The sequence below is a fragment of the Coregonus lavaretus genome, assembly GCF_964263955.1.
Source record: "Coregonus lavaretus genome assembly, chromosome: 11".
NCBI classification, from domain to species: Eukaryota; Metazoa; Chordata; class Actinopteri; order Salmoniformes; family Salmonidae; genus Coregonus; species Coregonus lavaretus.
In genome coordinates, this window is record NC_139998.1 from 24,202,643 (window position 1) to 24,221,424 (window position 18,782).

Here is an 18,782-nt window from a genome sequence, read left to right on the forward strand (position 1 = left end):
ACACTGAGCTAAAGGTTAGAACTGCGGGAGCAGAACGCTAATCCGTACGCTTATAAGAATTCCCACTACTGTATAGTGCATTCGGAAAGTATTCAGACCCCTTGACTTTTTCCACATTTTGTTACGTTACAGCCTTTTTCTAAAATATATTCAATTATTATATGTTCTCATCAATCTACACACAATACCCCATAATGACAAAGCAAAAACAGGAATACCTTATTTACATAAGCATTCAGACCCTTTGCTATGAGACTCGAAACTGAGCTCAGTGGCATCCTGTTTCCATTGATCATCCTTGAGATGTTTCTAAAACTTGATTGGACATGATTTGGAAAGGCACACACCTGTCTATTACATTTACATTTACGTCATTTAGCAGACGCTCTTATCCAGAGCGACTTACAGTTAGTGAGTGCATACATTATTATAATTTTTTTTATACTGGCCCCCCGTGGGTATCAAACCCACAACCCTGGCGTTGCAAACGCCATGCTCTACCAACTGAGCTACATCCCTGCCGGCCATTCCCTCCCCTACCCTGGACGAATTGTGCGCCGCCCCATGGGTCTCCCGGTCACGGCCGGCTACGACAGAGCCTGGATTCGAACCAGGATCTCTAGACCACTGCGCCACTCGGGAGGCTATATAAGGTCCCACAGTTGAGAGTGAATGTCAGAGCAAAAATCAAGCCATGAGGTCGAAGGAATTGTCGGTAGAGCTCCGAGACATGATTGTGTCGAGGCACAGATCTGGGGAAGGGTACCAAAAACTTTCTGCAGCATTGAAGGTCCCCAAGAACACAGTAGCCTCCATCATTCATAAATGGATGAAGTTTGGAACCGCCAAGACTCTTCCTAGAGCTGGCCGCCCGGCCAAACTGAGCAATCGGGGGAGAAGGGCTTTGGTCAGGGAGATCACCAAGAACCCGATGGTCACTCTGACAGAGCTCCAGAGTTCCTCTGTGGAGATGGGCGAACCGTCCAGAAGGACAACCATCTCTGCAGCACTCCACCAATCAGTCCTTTATGGTAGAGTGGCCAGATGGAAGCCAGTCCTCAGCAAAAGGCACATGACAGCCCTCTTGGAGTTTGCCAAAAGGCACCTAAAGGACTCTCAGACCATGAGATACAAGATTCTCTGGTCTGATGAAACCAAGATTGAACTCTTTGGCCTGAAAAGCATCACGTCTGGAGGAAATCTGGCACCATCCCTAAGGTGAAGCATGGTGGTGGCAGCATCATGCTGTGGGGTTGTCTTTCAGCTGCAGGGAGACTAGTCAGGATCGAGGGAAAGATGAGCGCTCAGGGGCTCAGACTGGGGCAAAGGTTCACCTTCCAACAGGACAACGACCCTAAGCACACAGAGAAGACAATGCAAGATGCTCAAGGAATGTGGAAAGGCTTGCCAACTATCATTGATTACAAAGGGAAACCCAGCCACTCGCTGCCCAGTGACACAAGCCTACCAGATGAGCTAAATGCCTTTTATGCTTGCTTTGAGGCAAGCAACATTGAAATGCATGAGAACACCAGCTGTTCTGGATGACTGTGTGATCACGCTCTCCGTACCAGGATGCATACTCAGAGCATGTGCTGACCAGCTGGCAAGTGTCGTCACTGACATTTTCAACCTCTCCCTGACCCAGTTTGTAATACCTACAGTACATATTTCAAGCAGTACACCATAGTCCCTGTGCCCAAGAACGCGAAGGTTACCTGTGTAAATCACTATCGCCCTGTAGCATTCACATCTGTAGCCATGAAATGCTTTGAAAGTCTGGTCATGGCTCAAACCAACATCATCATCCGAGACACCATGGACCAACTCCAATTCGCATACTGCCCCAACAGATCCACAGATGACACAATCTATATTGCACTCCACACTGCCCTTTCCTACCTGGACAAAAGGAACACCTATGTGAGAATGCTGTTAATTGAAAACAGCTCAGCATTCAACACCATAGTGTCCTCCTAGCTCATCACTAAGCTAAGGACCCTGGGACTGAACACCTTCCTCTGCAACTGGATCCTGGACTTCCTGACAGACCGCCCCCAGGTGGTGAGGGCAGGCAACAACACATCCGCCACGCTGACCTTCAACACGGGGGCCCCTCAGGGTGCGTGCTTAGTCCCCTCCTGTATTCCCTGTTCACCCACAACTGTGTGGCCGTGCACGACCCTAACACCATCATTACGTTTGCCGACGACACGACGGTGGTAGGCCAGATCAACTACGACTATGAGACAGCCTATAGGGAGGAGGTCAGAGACCTGGCAATGTGGTGCCAGGACCATAAACACTCTCTTAACATCAGTGAAACAAAACACATTTCTACAGCTGAGAGCATCTTGACTGGCTGCATCACCTCTTGGCATGGCAACTGCTTGGCATCCGACCGTAAGGAGCTACAGAGGGTAGTGCGTACGGTCCACTACATCACTGAGGCTGAGCTCCCTGCCATCCAGAACCTCTATACCAGGCGGTGTCAGAGGAAGGCCCTAGAAATTGTCAAAGACTCCAGCCACCCAGGTCATAGACTGTTCTCTTTGCTACCGCATGGCAAGCGGTATCGGAGCGCCATGTCTGGGACCAAAAGACTCCTGAACAGCTTTTACCCACAAGCTTTGCATTGACACCCTTTTTTTGTTTTTGGACTGACTCTATTGAGCTGGCTCTATGCACACTCACTGGACTCTACCCACACATTAACACATACTACACTCACACGCACAAACACACACTCACACATAGACACACTTTTACACCCTTCACATACGATGCTGCTACTCTATCCTGATTGCCTAGTCACTTTTACCCCTACCTACATGTACATATTACCTCAACTACGTACCTCGTACCCTTGCACATTGACTCGGTACCGGTACTCCTTGTATATAGCCTCGTTATTGTTATTTTATTGTGTTACTATTTCCTTTTTTTATTTAGCTAATTCTTCTTACTTTTTAACTCTGCAGTGTTGGAAAAGGGCTCGTAAGTAAGCATTTCACAGTAAAGTCTACACCTGTTGTTATCGGCATATGTGACAAATACAATTAGATTTGATTTGACTTTGTTTACTGAGACAAAGCTCTGCTGATAAGTCTGTAATGTTTTGTCAGAGCGTGACTAAAAGTGTTCTCTCTGTCAGTTCTGGACCACGCAGGAATGATGCTCTATCTCTGAGGGGAGCCCACTCCTCTCCCACTCCGCAACTAATGACTGTTTACCAGGCCTCAGTGGCAGTACATGTCTTCTGGGGCGTACTTTAGCATGTGCCTGATGAGCAGATCTTATACAAAGCATAGAGATACAGTTGAAGTCGGAAGTTTACATACACTTAGGTTGGAGTCATTAAAACTCATTTTTCAACCACTCCGCAAATTTCTTGGTAACAAACTATAGTTTTGGCAAGTCGGTTAGGACATGTACTTTGTGCATGACACAAGTCATTTTTCCAACAATTGTTTACAGACAGATTATTTCACTTATAATTCACTGTATCACAATTCCAGTGGGTCAGAAGTTTACATACACTAAGTTGACTGTGCCTTTAAACAGCTTGGAAAATTCCAGAAAATGATGTCATAGCTTTAGAAGCTTCTGATAGGCTAATTGACATAATTTGAGTCAATTGGAGGTGTACCTGTGGATGTATTTCAAGGCCTATCTTAAAACTCAGTGTATATTTGCTTGACATCATGGGAAAATCAAAAGAAATCAGCCAAGACCTCAGAATTTTTTTTTGTAGACGACCACAAGTCTGGTTCATCCTTGGGAGCAATTTCCAAACGCCTGAAGGTACAACGTTCATCTGTACAATAGTATGCAAGTATAAACACCATGGGACCATGCAGCCGTCATGCCGCTCAGGAAGGAGACGCGTTCTGTCTCCTAGAGATTAACGTACTTTGGTGCGAAAAGTGCAAATCAATCCCAGAACAACAGCAAAGGACCTTGTCAAGATGCTGGAGGAAACAAGTACAAAAGTATTTATATCCACAGTAAAACGAGTCCTATATCGACATAACCTGAAAGGATGCTCAGCAAGGAAGAAGCCACTGCTCCAAAACCGCCTTTAAAAAAGCCAGACTATGGTTAACAACTGCCCATGTGGAAAAATATCGTACTTTTTGGAGAAATATCCTCTGGGCTGATGAAACAAAAATATAACTGTTTGGCCATAATGACCATCGTTATGTTTGGAGGAAAAAGGGGGCTGCTTGCAAGCTGAAGAACACCATCCCAACTGTGAAGCATGGGGGTGGCAGCATCATGCTGTGGGGGTGCTTTGCTGCAGGAGGGACTGATGCACTTCACAAAATAGATGACATCATGAGGAAGGAAAATTATGTGAATATATTGAAGCAACATCTCAAGACATCAGTCAGGAAGTTAAAGCTTGGTCGCAAATGGGTCTTCCAAATGGACAATGACCCAAAGCATACTTCCAAAGTTGTGGCAAAATGGCTTAAGGACAACAAAGTCAAGGTATTAGAGTGGCCATCACAAAGCCCTGACCTCAATCCTATAGAAAATGTGTGGGCAGAACTGAAAAAGCGTGTGTGAGCAAGGAGGCCTACAAACCTGATTCAGTTACACCAGCTCTATCAGGAGGAATGGGATAAAATTCACCAAGCTTATTGTGGGAAGCTTGTGGAAGGCTACCCGAAATGTTTGACCCAAGTTAAACAATTTAAAGACAGTATGTAAACTTCTGACCTACTGGGAATGTGATGAAAGAAATAAAAGCTTAAATAAATAATTCTCTCTACTATTATTCTGACATTTCACATTCTTAAAATAAAGTGGTGACCCTAACTGACCTAAGACAGGGAATTTCTACTAGGATTAAATGTCAGGAATTGTGAAAAACGGAGTTTAAATGTATTTGGCTAAGGTGTATGTAAACTTCCGATTTCAACTGTATGGCTTACTGCCCTATAAACACGTCATCCGTGAGGCATGCAGCTCAACACCTGAAAAGGCCATACATCGGATAGTAGCATTATTGTGAGCAAGGAGAGACATTAGAGCTGGTGGGAACTGTGTGTGTGTATGTGAGTGTGTGCGTGTCTGTTTGTGTGTGTGTGTGTGGGGGGGGGGGGGGGGGGGGGGGGTGCGTGCGTGCGTGCGTGCGTGCGTGCGTGAGTGAGTGAGTGCATGTGTGCTAAGGTGCAGAGTCAGTGCAGTTGGTCAGTCCAGTTCAAGTGTTTAGCAGTTTGATGGCTTGTGGATAGAAGCTGTTTCTGAGCCTTTTGGTCTGAGACCCGATGCGCCGATACCATCTGCCCGACGGTAAGGGAGTGAAAAGTCTGTGGCTGGGGTGTGTGCGGTCCTTGATGATGCTGCAGGACATCCTCAGGCACCGTTTTGAGTAGATGTTTTGAATGGGTGGGAGCACGGTATGGAGGTGGTGTTGTTGCCAATCCTCACAGCCTGTTGTCTGCCCGTCAGGAGGTCCAGGATTCAGTTGCAGAGGGTGGTGTCCTAGTCCAGGACCGAGCTTGGAGGGAACAATAGTGTTGAATACTGAACTGTAGTCAATGAACAGCTTTTTCACCAGAGTACAAATTATACCGTGACATTCGGGGGTCCATTTTTTTTTCAAGGGACTTTCTTTTTTTTATGGGCCTAATAGTAAAGACATGTATTTTAACAGTAAATATGTATTTCCTTTTTTTTTGTCATGAACACAACCAGTCATGATGTTTTCATATGATTGACAAACAAATCACTTCAAAAAGTAGACTACCTGCACACGTTTGTCCACTCCAAAATAATTCCAGCATCCAAACAGTGCACTGTGCGCCTGCCATTTGATGAAGGGAAAGAGACATCTGTTACAAAACACCCAAAAGTGTAATCATATTTGGTGATTGTCATTAGGCCTACACTCTTGTAGCCTGAATTAATTAATGCGTCTTGCTGACAAATCAACATTTTTTAAAAAAGAAATGTCGGGACACCTGAAAATGGGCTGAAATATGGGACGCAAACACAGCTGTGTCTGTCCCGAGCTCACCGGCGCAGGAAACTGTGAGGGCCCAGTTTATAATGTTGCAAGTTCGCTAGTGGGCTGGACCCAGTCGATACAATGTTGTAAGTGTGCTAGTGAAAGCTCAAGACAGACAGTGAGAGAGTCAGAGTAGAGAGATGAATGCAATTGAAAGAACTTGAACCAACTGTCACTGGTTTAAACCCTGACAGAGAGGTGGGGGTGTTTGTTTAATTTGGAATAAGCTTCTATTTTCATATTTACCACTGTAGCAGTATAAAATTGCCTTTTAAACAAATAGGAGAATGGTTAAATTAGAGACCCCCTCAAAGTTAGACTTTTGTTGCATTTAGGGGAGCTCAGGTCTCCCCCCCCCCCCTCCCGCGCAATGGAAATGGCATTGTCCATGGATCTGTTGTAGTGGTAGGCAACTTGGAGTGTGTATGACATGCTGGCCTTGATGTGGGCCATGACCAGTCTCTCGAAGCACTTCATGATGACTGGGGTGAGTGCGACAGAGCGATAGTCATTTAGGCATGTCACATGGTTTTCTTGGGCACTGGGACGATGCTAGTCTCCTTGGACTACAGTCTGGGACAGTAAACTCCCCCCGTAAGTAATTTTCCCAGGTTTTTGGCTGGGCATGCGGATCTCAGTGCGGTTTGTGTGGTTTCTATGGTATCATGTAATTGGTATCTGTTTTTTCCATCCCTGATGTTGTGCTGCCAGGAGATGTGCTCCAACAGGAAACGAACAACCCCCCCCCCGTGTATGGGTTTTAGGCACATGTTGTGCATGCAGCTTTGATGTGAATCCAGAGGCTGACATCATTGTTATTCGGGGCAGAACAGTTCAGTCACGGGAGCTGGGAACTCCTCCTACAGAGGTGCTGGTATGTCTATCTCTGACCCCTGTTCTATTACCCTGCTACCCTGTTGCCTTACTGCCCCCTCCATGTCACAGGTCACATACAGCAACAAGACCTTAGGAGAGGTAATACACTATCACAGAAACACAAGGAGCCTGTAAAGGACAAACAATATTGACTGATACCCCACATCCAATAATGTGGCTGCTCTGACTGATACACACTGGGCTCGAAATGTGCTTATTGTGCAGAATATGGTTGGCCAAAAACCAAATACTACCCATAAACCAGCATGCACGCCACCCCTGGCAGTATGCCATCACATATCAATCCACTGGAGTGTCCCTATAGGTGTCCATTCTGGGTCAATCTCAAGGTTGCTCTGCAGCCTCTTAATTTGTTGTGTATAAAACGTCAATGTTGACCCAGGTCCAGGCTCACATCTGTGGAGCCACACTGCCTTCCATTCCTCTCAGCTCTGATTTCACATCCAAATGCTTTGAGTGTGCGTGTGTGTGTGGACGTGTTTAACTATACTTGTGGGGACCAGAAGTCCGACTGTGTGTGTGTGTGTGTGTGTGTGTGATTGAGCGACAGCATGGAATCGCTGTGCTGTGCTAAAGCAGTGAGTTAACATTGTATTAGAGATTAATGCTGTCTCCATGTGGGGATCATCTCCATATTTCCCTCCTCCTGCTGACTGTTGATGGCTGCATGTGTTTGTGTGACAGGAAGTGTTGTGACTCAGGAGCCTTGTGTCTTGTGGCTCCGTCACTGTTGTGGTCATACTCTTTGTCTGAGTTTTATGACACGAGCAGTTGTGTCAGGAAGCACTGCCTATCAATAGGATGACATGTTGCATCTGCTACCAAACACATTTTCCCCGTTGGCAGAGCGGAGTAGCTGTGACACTGGCTGTGGAAAAAAAGCTGATTCCTCAGCTATAGTGTGTGTGTGTGTGTTTGTGTGTGCGTGTGTGCTGACTGTCTGTGCTCCCTGGCTGCCCACAGCAGCAGCTGTCTGATATTTTGGTGCCTGAGCGATTTAGCGGCCGTGGAACAGGAAACTCCCCTGGGTGTTGTTGTGTATGTGGGGATGGCATGTGTTGGGGTACTGTAAACTGTGCACACGTACGGACTGTGATCCCAAACATAGATCTCAATGGACAACCTCTGCAATGCTTTAAATAAACCTCAGTCCGATAGGAAACCACAAGTCAATTTCAATACAAACCCCCGTTTTGGGTCTTGGTCAAACAGGAGTCTGAAATTTGCACATTTGTTTTAGATATTTGGTCCGTTAACCCTTTCAGACAATATAATATAATATTTTCCAAACTCAATTTCCCACCAATTGTCTCGTCAATGGCAAACTCTCCATATCCTTTCTCCCATCATTCATTATTCTCTTCTCCCCTCTTGCCTCCCCCACCTCCACTCTGCCCTTTCCCCTCATCATCTCCCCTCATCCTTCATCTTTTTCTGCTCTCCCCTCTCCCCTTTTCTTTCTCCTTGCATTCCTCTCCACTCTCCCTCTCTTCTATCTGCCAGTGAACTTGGTCTCTATTTCTGACTGCTAACTACCCATTAGCCTAAACCAGCCTCCTGTGGATCTTAGCCAGATAAGCTGTGAGGAGACACATCATTGACTGACTGTGTAGGAAGAACCGAGGTCCTCAGGGAGCACAGTGGAGGGAGAACACCACATTCAACAGAAAATAATGTCCAGGCAGCTGACTGAACTCAGCTTGAGCCTCAGAGAGAAAGGGATTGTCTGTCTTTGTTTTTATCTCTGCTTCTCCATTTGTCTCTCTCACTCTCACCCCCTCTCTCTCTCTCTCTCTCTCTCTCTCTCTCTCTCTCTCTCTCTCTCTCACCCTCCCCCCTCTCTCTCTATCGCTCTCTCTCACCCCCCCCCTCTCTCTCGCTCTCTCTCTCTCTCTCTCTCAATCACTCTCTCTGTCTTGTATTCTCACTCTTTTTATCGTGCTCTCTCAATTTTTCTCTCTTGTGCTCTCCCTAAAGACTTGGCTCTAGTGTGTAAGCACAGCTCTTTAAAAACTCCTACAGTCCAATCGTGGTGCCGGCACATTTTGGACTTCTATACCAACCATTAGTCTGTGTGATTAACAGGAGCTGAGCTAGAGCAGTGTTTTTGAGACAAGGCCGGATCACGAATGGTTTGAACTACAAACAAACCCATATATGAAACGCTGAGACACTCACGATCATGTACATGTAATCGGTTTTGCTCTATGATGCTCACAAGCCACACAAGAGTAATTAGAAGGTAAGGAGTTTTTCTACATAGAAGATCATAGGAAATCCCAGGTCATAGTGTTATTAATACTGTAATAAGTTCACATAGTTGCTGTCACAAACTCCAAACTCCACACAGTTATCACTGACTAGTTGAGTCAGTTCTGTACTTACAGCCTTCATATAAATTCATTTTTAGCTTGGCAGACCTTTTTGTCAATAAAACTCATGAATGCAACTTTTTATTAAAAAACAATGTGTGTTCTACTTGTACCCCTGGTTGTCCTGAAAATAAAATGGTAAAACACTTAATTGTGAGGCTAAATAAAAGGGCTGGACTTGCAGATAAATTAAAGTAGTGAAAAAAACACATATTTTTGCTGGGGTCCTCGGGCCTGATGAGGTTGAGAAAAAGCTCCAAACCCACACCCTTCACTCTAGGCACAGTTGCATCGTGTTTTCTGTGTTGCTCCACCAATTTTGTCCATCATCAACTAATTGCATAACGATTATAAAGTGACTGGTGCATAAAGAGTCTGAGTCAGCCTCGCTGCCAAATTGCTGTTTAAGATCAGGTAAGTAGTCAACTCGGGTATAGCTCTCATTGCCGAAGGGAGGCGTCTTCATTACATGCATTTAAAACAGCTGTAGTCTACCTCATACTTTTTCCCCCCATTATGCTTTATTTTACTGCTATAACACCTATTGAAGGTGTTAGTTATATTGTCTGTGTCTGCTAAGGGTTCAGGAGGTGAGGACATGTCTTTGGACAGGTCTGGCAGACACTGTATGCTAGACACATCAGCAGAGACTGCACCATTTACTCCCTGCAGCGCTTCAAATGGTCACTGAGGGCCAATGGACAGATGGTTCTGAGCAAACCTCATCAACAACACTCTGTCAATAGACACCAACTGCCAAACTTTTAACAGGACGATTAGCAGGCTCGGAACAGCTCCATCTATTTACAAGGAATGTGTGTCTTTGTTTGGGATCCAGCACATATCTCAGATAAGAGATGATCAATTTAAATAAAATAATTATCTCAGCAGATGTGAGATCATGTTGCACAATAAGTAAAAATGGTAGTAAAGAAAGAGTGACAATAACAAGTTGAAAACACTAAGAGGTTGATCCATGCAGAATCCCATAGCAGTATCCAATAGCAGGGTCTGTTAGACAAACTAACAACAAACTCTCTTTCCTCCCTCTTCAAAACCTCACTCTGAAAGCTTTAAGAGTAGGGAGAGAGAGCGAGAGCGAGAGAGAGAGAGAGAGAGAGAGAGAGAGAGAGAGAGGAAATAAAGACTGGATGGAGAGTGCTGGCTTTTTGAGAACAAAGAGCACAGACAGAGAGACTCAGAGAGAGCAGACAGATAAAGACAGGGAGAGTGGATAGAGAGATGTCTTGTATTGCCGGGGCTCTTACCATATGGCCATGCTGTCCCCTGGGGCAGTGAGATGAGGATGAGGAGGGTGATGAAGAGAAGAGAGCCGGGGGTCTCGGGGGAGCGGTGGGTGCCGGTGTGAGAGAGCGTAGGGGTCCCCCTGTAGGTTCTCCCCAGCTGCAGTCCCTGTCCCGCAGAAAGCATGCTGCAGTCTGGAGTTCTGTTTACTTTCTGAGCTCAGCTGGTTTGACATCACCCTCTCTCATTTACTCTCGCCCCCTCACTTCGTTGATTTCTCTTTCTCCCCCTTCTCTCTTTCTTTCCTTCCCTCCCTCTCTGACTTTGTTTCTCCACCTTCCTTCCTTCTCTCTCTCTCTCTCTCTCTCTCTCTCTCTCTCTCTCTCTCTCTCTCTCTCTCTCTCTCTCTCTCTCTCTCTCTCTCTATCTCTCTCTCTCTCTCTCTCTCTCCCTCCCTCTCCCATTGGCTTCAGGTTACAGCCCAGCCTGGTAAGGAGATTCCAACGGGCCCACTCAACTCTTCAGACGTCGTCACTGCTCTTGAATGAAACCCGGCTCCCACTGAGCAAAGCCCCGTTTCAACCCATTATTCTCTCGCACAGCTGTATAAACACACACACACACACACACACACACACACACACACACACGTACACACACACACACTGTCTTTGCAGAAACAGAACTATCTTACTCCAAGAGTTGTGGTGAGGTGAGTGCCTGCTTTAAGGTTCAGTAAAGGGTTTCACCTAAACGTTTAATAAAAAGCATGAGCTGGGGCACACCCAGAGAAAATTATTTAGTGTAGAGGTGCTGACTAATGGTGAATAAACTGTGAGCTATAAAACAAATAAAGACAGTCGCACACTCTATGTATAAACTCCCAGTAATTTACTGTTTAAGAAACCACCAACATTTCGGCGTAACTGTGCCTTCTTCAGGGTAATGTCATGAATGCTTGAACCTGGTTATGTAGACAAACAGTGCAATTAGTGCAACCAATGACAATAGTGAGGGGTGTGTCGTAATTGCTAGGTTAATCAGAATGAATTGAGCGAAACTGTTAAAAGACAATAGCCCATTGTTATCATTAGCATTAGCATAACATTAGCATCAACATACATTGTTTCATTTAATTTCACCTATAAAAAGTTTGCCACCAGATACATTGGTATGCAGTATATTGTCATTTTCCATGCAGTTCTATTAATGAGTTCTCCTTGGTGTTTTATTGAGACTGAACGCATATTTAGAATCAATTAAATTAGTATACTTTACCTGCATGGGACCTCAGACTGCCTGCAATAGCTAACAGGCAACGCAGATCGAAGGCCTCAAAATAAATGCATCAAATATCACTGGCTGGTTCCTAAAAGAACATGATTTAGACCTAAGACCATAGCAGGAACACATGAGCGGTCATCCAGAGACAGAGAGAGAGAACAAGAAAGATAAAGAGAGAAAGGAAAAAGAAAGAAAATGTACACCTTCCCTTCTCTGCACCTTCCACCACCTCCTGACTGTTTGTTCAGATGCCTAATGGTTTATTATGAGTAACCCTAGGTTTCAGGGCTGGACCAACTCACCCCACCCAGAGACCACATCTGTACACAGAGCCTACACCCCAGGAGGAGATGTACTACATGGCACAGTGACAACAGAGGTTGGATTCTATATTTACATTGTAGATTATGTTTATACCAGCAGTTTAAAGGGACAATCCACTCAAAAGCTCTTATGGTATTTTTTCATTAGTCCATGCACTGTTGATACAGTCAGAGATTTTGATATACTGACGAGATACCTATGTCTCCACCCTAACAATGGGATTTGTTGTCCACAGAGCGGAATGGCGGGCTGTCAAGCTCCCGCCTATTCCTCTCTTTGGATTGGTGGATACATCCCATTATTTTAATACTTTATTAAATATTCAATGAGGGGTGTTGACATCAACCGCCTGTATTCATTGGAGATGCTATGCTATCCTCATGAATATACATAGATGTCTCGAATTTCGATATAAAGTGTTTTTTCTCAAAGTTGCCGGGATGTCACGTGAATCACACTTATATCAGTACACTCGTAACAACCTAAGCATTACAATACTTCTACTAGATCAAATAAGCCTCAATTCATGTTTCTCTTGGCTAAATTCAACACTCTCTCATTACCCCATACAAAAACTCCTCACCTGCTTAATAATTAAGGATCTGCTTAACGTGGACAGATTTGGGGCAGAGATTGGGCTCTCACTTCGCCCCCCTCTCTCTGATACTGGCCCAACATATTTTGCATGTCAGCAGTCAAGTTTTCAAGATATTGGACTTTCAAGAAGCAAAGTGTCACCGGCTACATCATCATGATCATCATGTGGTATTTTGGACGCAGTAATTGCAAAATAACTGCAGTGTACTGCAATTGAACTGCAGTTATACTGCACTCTGACTGCAATCTTTTTTTGTAAGGGTAATGAAAAAAATACCCAAATATAGTTTGAGTAGATTTTCCCTTTAATACTAAAAGTGTCACTTCATATCGTCTAGATCCCCATCCAGTGGTGGATGCAAGTTACCCAGTCTGTCGACTTAGTGCATCAGTGCCTTTACAGTTGTATTGTGTTTTGTATCTAGATGTCTTTCTTTCTGTTGTTTGCCTCACTGGCCAACATTGGGTTTGTGCTCTGTGCCTGGCTTCCCTCACACAGTCAGGGAGTGAGAAGCACGGTTAGAGGCTGATGGTAGCTTCCTCCATCAGCCATCCACGATGATGATTCAGTTCATTAAAGTTTTGTGAAGAAAACATTCTAATACATTTATTTTAATAGAGTTAGCTGAGGTCACTAGGGCTTGTTGTTATGGTCGTTGGTTAGCGCTAGCTAGCGCCACACTGGCTGTGGTCTGCCAAAGGCAAGTGGGTTGCCGTAATGCACCCAATCTCACTATAAAGTCTCAGTACCAAGTCAGCAAAGGACGTCACAGCAGGGGTGTAGCAAATTAACAGAGTGATAAAAAATAAAACTCACAGTGTGAGCTGTATAGTGTTTCATATTGTTTGGGATGTCAAATGAAAGTCAGTGATACTGGGGAATATCATGTGTTGAGGACAGCGCTCCGGAGGCCTCGTTAGTTGCTGTAATTTAGTCAGTTGCTTTGTTCAATGACTGTCTTTAAATGAAAACAGGCTGAAAGTGTATTTCAAACAACGTTTGCACAGTCTCCCTGGTGGTAGTAGTAGGGTTTCAGTACCCCAAGCACATACTGCAATGTGCGTTTGATTGAATTGAGCCCAAACACTCATATCGAACTGTAAGGAAGTTATGTTGAAAACCCATGGATGCTGGAGAATATCATGGTCTGGGCAGAGAGCTCTTGAGGCTTAATTAGTAGCTGGGGTTTTGTCAGTAGCTTGGTTCAGTGTCTGGGATTCGTCTAAGGGAGCACAGTATCAGAGCAGGCTAAAGCATGGACATAATTGCCTGTTAATTGGCCGAAGAGATGCTTGAGAGGTTAAAGGCAGTCAAAATTCAGTGCAGTCAAAATTCAACTTTTTATGTCTTTTATAATATATATCATATTGTACAACAGCTGATGAAACTATCACTGTAAAAGTTTTTTTTTTTTTTTATCAATGTTATTTCCTGATAGTTGCTGGTTGAAAATACAATCTACACAGGACTTTCTAATCAGCAGGTTTGCATGGGGCGGGAGTTTCGGCTTTCCATGGGGAAATCAACATGTGGAAAATTGGTTAATAGACCAATAACAAAGAGAGTTACAAACCTCTATGCCAATAACATATCGTTTTTAGTTTCCCCCTCCCCGCTCAGACCACTCCCAGACAGTCCTAGCGAAATTATTGCTTGAGAAATAGTTTTTAGCTAAAAAGCTATTTTTGTCCATTTTAATGTGAATTTATTACAGTAAGGTACTTAATTGTTACCCAGAAATGATTTGATATTGATACAAAAACAGCTGCATTGGGCCTTTAATGTTCAGGATCAAGTGAAACAGGGATGTGCATGTGGATTTTATTTTAATATCAAGAATTCTAATCATAGAGTCATGTGACTGAGGGCTAGTCCTGTTTCCATGGTTACAGGATATACATGAGGATGATATGTGGCTCATCTGTCTCATACTGTCTCGAATCAATTCAAACTATATTTGAAGTGTACTCAAACACCAATCAATATTACAGTGAACTAGACAATAAAATACATGAAAATCAAGAATTGAAAACAGATTGGCAACAATAGAACATGGCAGGTCACATGACTTCCATGTGGCATGGAAACCTGGCGGTCTGCTCCACAGGTGAGATGATGCACCGACTGGGCCAGTCATTAGGCAACCTGGCTACAACTGTTGCCAAGGGGCCGCGTGCCATGACAAGGTGCAGACAGCCTCACAGAGACTAGTAACACAGTCAAAATGGACGCCAAGTCTGCACTCACTTAAACGCTGTGCCTGAAGGCAGAATGTTCCACTTCTGAAGGCAGCATTAGCTTATTTTATAGATGCTGCTGTAGCTAACTACTCTCTTTCTGCCCAGCCACTGTATTTACACATAATCATCTGTCCCGGGAGAGGGAAGAGAGGGGGGTGGATGTTTGTGTCAGTCTTTGTTTCTAGTCTGTCTCTACAGCATTTTCTCTGTCTGACACATCTGGAGAGAGAAAGACAGAGAGGTGAGGGAAGCTGAGATACAGGTCCTATTTACACAAAATGAAGTGAGTGAAATCAATCCAAACCTATTAAGCATATTAAGCTCTCACTAGTATGACATGTTGGATGGAATTATGTTTTTCAGCGTTATCACTGTTGACAGGTCATCTGATACACTTTGAGGCTAAGTCAGCATTTGAAACATCACATGTACACACAATCTAGAGAAATCAAAAGAAGGAAATGAAAAACGTTGCCTGCTGAGACCACATTTTTCTGTCAGAGCCATTTCTATAATACAATATACAGTGTTATATACGGCCTGGTTTGAATTTATCCCTGTCGGCGTAACAGGTAAAGTATTCCCACAGAGCCTTTGTATGGAGCTTTGTATCGTACACCTTGCCACTCCACCCAAATTAGCTATGCAGCCATGGCTAAGTGGTGGGGACGACACACAATTCACCTCCCATTTAACAGATGGCAGCCACAGCACAGGTCCATCTTTAGGGGATTGGGGCAGTACAGGACCACATCATGGGAAATATTATTATAGCATGTCCAAGGGCATCTAAAGATAGGGGTTCTGAGGAACATAGGTACACCATAGCAGACAGACACACACTACGGAGTGTGTCAAGCGAGAACATCCACCATGTAGTGTGAATTGTTCCATAAGAGGCTAATAGAACAGGCAGTACTGTTACGTTACAGCCTTGCTCTGTCTCATGGGGACATAGTGGGAGCATGATGTGAACAGCCTGAACCATTCCAATCAAGATGGATGATGCACACTTCCTTCCTTCCTCCCCATTTGACAGACCATTTGACAACGATTCATGATAGCCCAATTTAATGTACTGTATTCACACTGTGTGAACTGACTGCCTAATAGAAAATGAATGGCGACTCTCTTCATGCCGTGTCCGGATACCCATTCTTGCCTTCTAAATAGTAGGCATTTTGGGTATGTGAAAATATAATGTAGTATGCTTTAAATGGCAGGATGTCATACTCATTTCGGCTTTTCATCCTAGTAGAACTCGCTGCACACTAGTGAGGAAGAGAATCGTCTTTCAACGACCATGTGTGTTTGACAGCAGCTAATAATCACATAAGGTGACGCAGTGTACTAAAATGAAGGAATGGAGCGAATGAACGCAATTGCGCATTAGATGATGCATTCTCAATATGGATGAGCCTAGTAGGCTAATATTTGTTGCTTACTGCATCTATTTTTACTAAACAGTGCGTTCTAAACAGTATGTAGTTTTAATAAGTAGTAGGCAGAACACCTCTATAGAGCTTAATGGAACAGTGTGTACAGTACATCTGGAGTAAGATCAAGACTGAGTAGGTCAGAACTGACATAAATACTGATCTTTCCTTCGACATAGTAGGCAGTTAGTAGGTAGTTCCCCTGACTTGTACTACAATAAACCTGCTCTGAGGTAAACCCCCAGGGCTTACTGTATCTTTCTGGGAGGAGAGAGTGGGGCTTGGGAAGAGGCGGGGGGGGGGGGGGGGGTTGGTTTACCTCAGAGCGGTAGGACTACTTCTAAACTTCCAAAGATCCAAACAACCATGGACAAATGATAATATACCTAGCTTCACGTTGAAAATATGTTTTTTTTCCAATCCAATGTATTCTCCACGTTGATTGCAAATCACAATACGTTGACAAATGATGTTGAAACAATGTTGATTCAACCAATGTGTGCCCAGTGGGTGCTGACCAAGCCTCTGGCCTGGAAGACAGGAGCACATTGGGAAACGCTGTTAGTCATGTAATGGAAAGCACAGAGTAGCGAGGGAACAAGACACAGAGAGAAAGAGGTGGAGAAAGAGGAGGGATACTTTCCGTCTGGCCCGGCCAAACGTTCCGACCGGGAGCCACATGGTCTCTGACACACGCCACTGCCTGCTCGGTGCTCATCAGTTGGGTGTTTTTTCCTGGTCAGTTCACATGGTCAGTGTAAACTCTTGACCTTACTCATCAGTCTCACACCACCCACTATGCACCGACGTCAATTCAATGTCTATTCCACGTTGGTTCAACGCAATTTCATTGAAATTACGTGGAAACAACGTTGATTCAACCAGTATGTGCCCAGTGGGCAGGCACTAATACATGCTCTCTGCTGTACACAAACATGTTGTTTACTCTCTTTCCCCTCATCCTTGTTTTGATCTAGATTCCAAGAGGAACCCTGAGCGTGTCTGTGTGTTTTAAAGTACTGGAAAACAGCCAGAGGCAATGGCGCAGACAGACGGTTCACACTCAACAGTTGTTTTTGGTTTGCCATAGCAACAAAGTTTCCATGTTGTAGGTCCCTTTTTTTTCAGTCTCTGTATCCAGTCGAGCACCAAGCCTGTGCCATTACTTTGGAAAATTGGTCAGCTGTATGGAAGTGTGGTACTGTACATGTCCATGTGTGGAGGGTGGAAGTATTGTGTGCGTGTCCGTGCGTGTCTGTGCGTCTACAGAGAGGTGAGAAAATTGAATTGGAAGCCGATAAACCGTTCATTTAAAATGGAAAATTAAGGGAACACCACCCAAAACAGCCCATTAACAGAAACCCCAAGACTTTGTAGAGACATCATTTATGTCTCAGTTTAAAGTCTCTTTATTCTGGACTTTTACAGCAAATCCCCAGTCCTGATCTCACCACAGCTTTGTTTTGTTATTGGTTTCTATTGGTAATAATGTCCTGTGAGTCTATGCAGGCAACAGTAAATGATCTCACCCTTTTGGTGGTGACACGCACAGTCAGTGGTATCTGTGTGGGTGAGGAACTGTTGGCAGGAAGGAACCTCGGTTCCACAGAAACAGTTAACGAGCCTTCACAAACAGAACAAACAGAACAAAAACAAAAAGAGGAGGATCTGCCTCGTTGTGATGGATGTTGGGTCTGGGGGTGTGGAAGGATCTACATCCACCTGATATTGTGTGTGGTGTGTGTGTGCGCTTCCACTTGCTTTAATTTTGTATCTTGTTTCAGGGTGGGTTAGGCTCTAGAGACACCTTCATAGTAAGAGTCGGGGTGGTATCACACGCATGGACACAATCCCTGTAGCCTTGTATTACCAAACTGATTACCGCTGCGCAGAATGTAAGCTTGCGAGACTTTCGGAAGGTTGCACAAGGTTAGATGGAATCCGTGTAGCGAAACAGAATGTAAGCTCGTGAGACTTCCAGATGGTTGTATGAGATTAGTATCCCTGTGTGCTGGCCAATTATCAGAGGAAGAGTTACAGTATGCGTTAGTACATTGCAATGGGCTATGGTTGCATAGAAAGATGTCAATCTCTGAGGTCATTCTTATCCATTACCTATGTTCAAGTCCAAAGTTCAAACTGCTTTATTGTCCACAACGGAATAGATGTGTTTTGTCTTCCATTTCCCAGCCTCAATCAAACACGTCATCACAATAACACAAATTATACATTCTCTAGCATGGACATCAGTATGCTCTCCATTTACCTTCTGTATCTCCTTGATTCTCATGGGAGAGAAGAAGAAAACAGCTCATTTCTACCGCTCATTCCTCAGCCTGAGCCTCTGGCACCAGAGTACCCTCTTGT

General features: G+C 44.4%; 1 protein-coding gene across 1 annotated transcript in view; it reads right to left on the bottom strand.

Annotated features, from left to right (window-relative positions):
* The window catches only part of LOC311137047 (inactive serine protease PAMR1-like), a 58,807-nt gene extending 48,005 nt beyond the window's left edge, over positions 1-10,802 (bottom strand). Inside the window, exon 1 of the mRNA XM_084171357.1 lies at positions 10,557-10,802. Within this exon, the coding sequence (XP_084027483.1) occupies positions 10,557-10,719 (163 nt within the window). The 5' untranslated portion in view covers positions 10,720-10,802. The remainder of the gene's footprint in view (positions 1-10,556) is intronic.
* Positions 10,803-18,782: the final 7,980 nt, after the last annotated feature.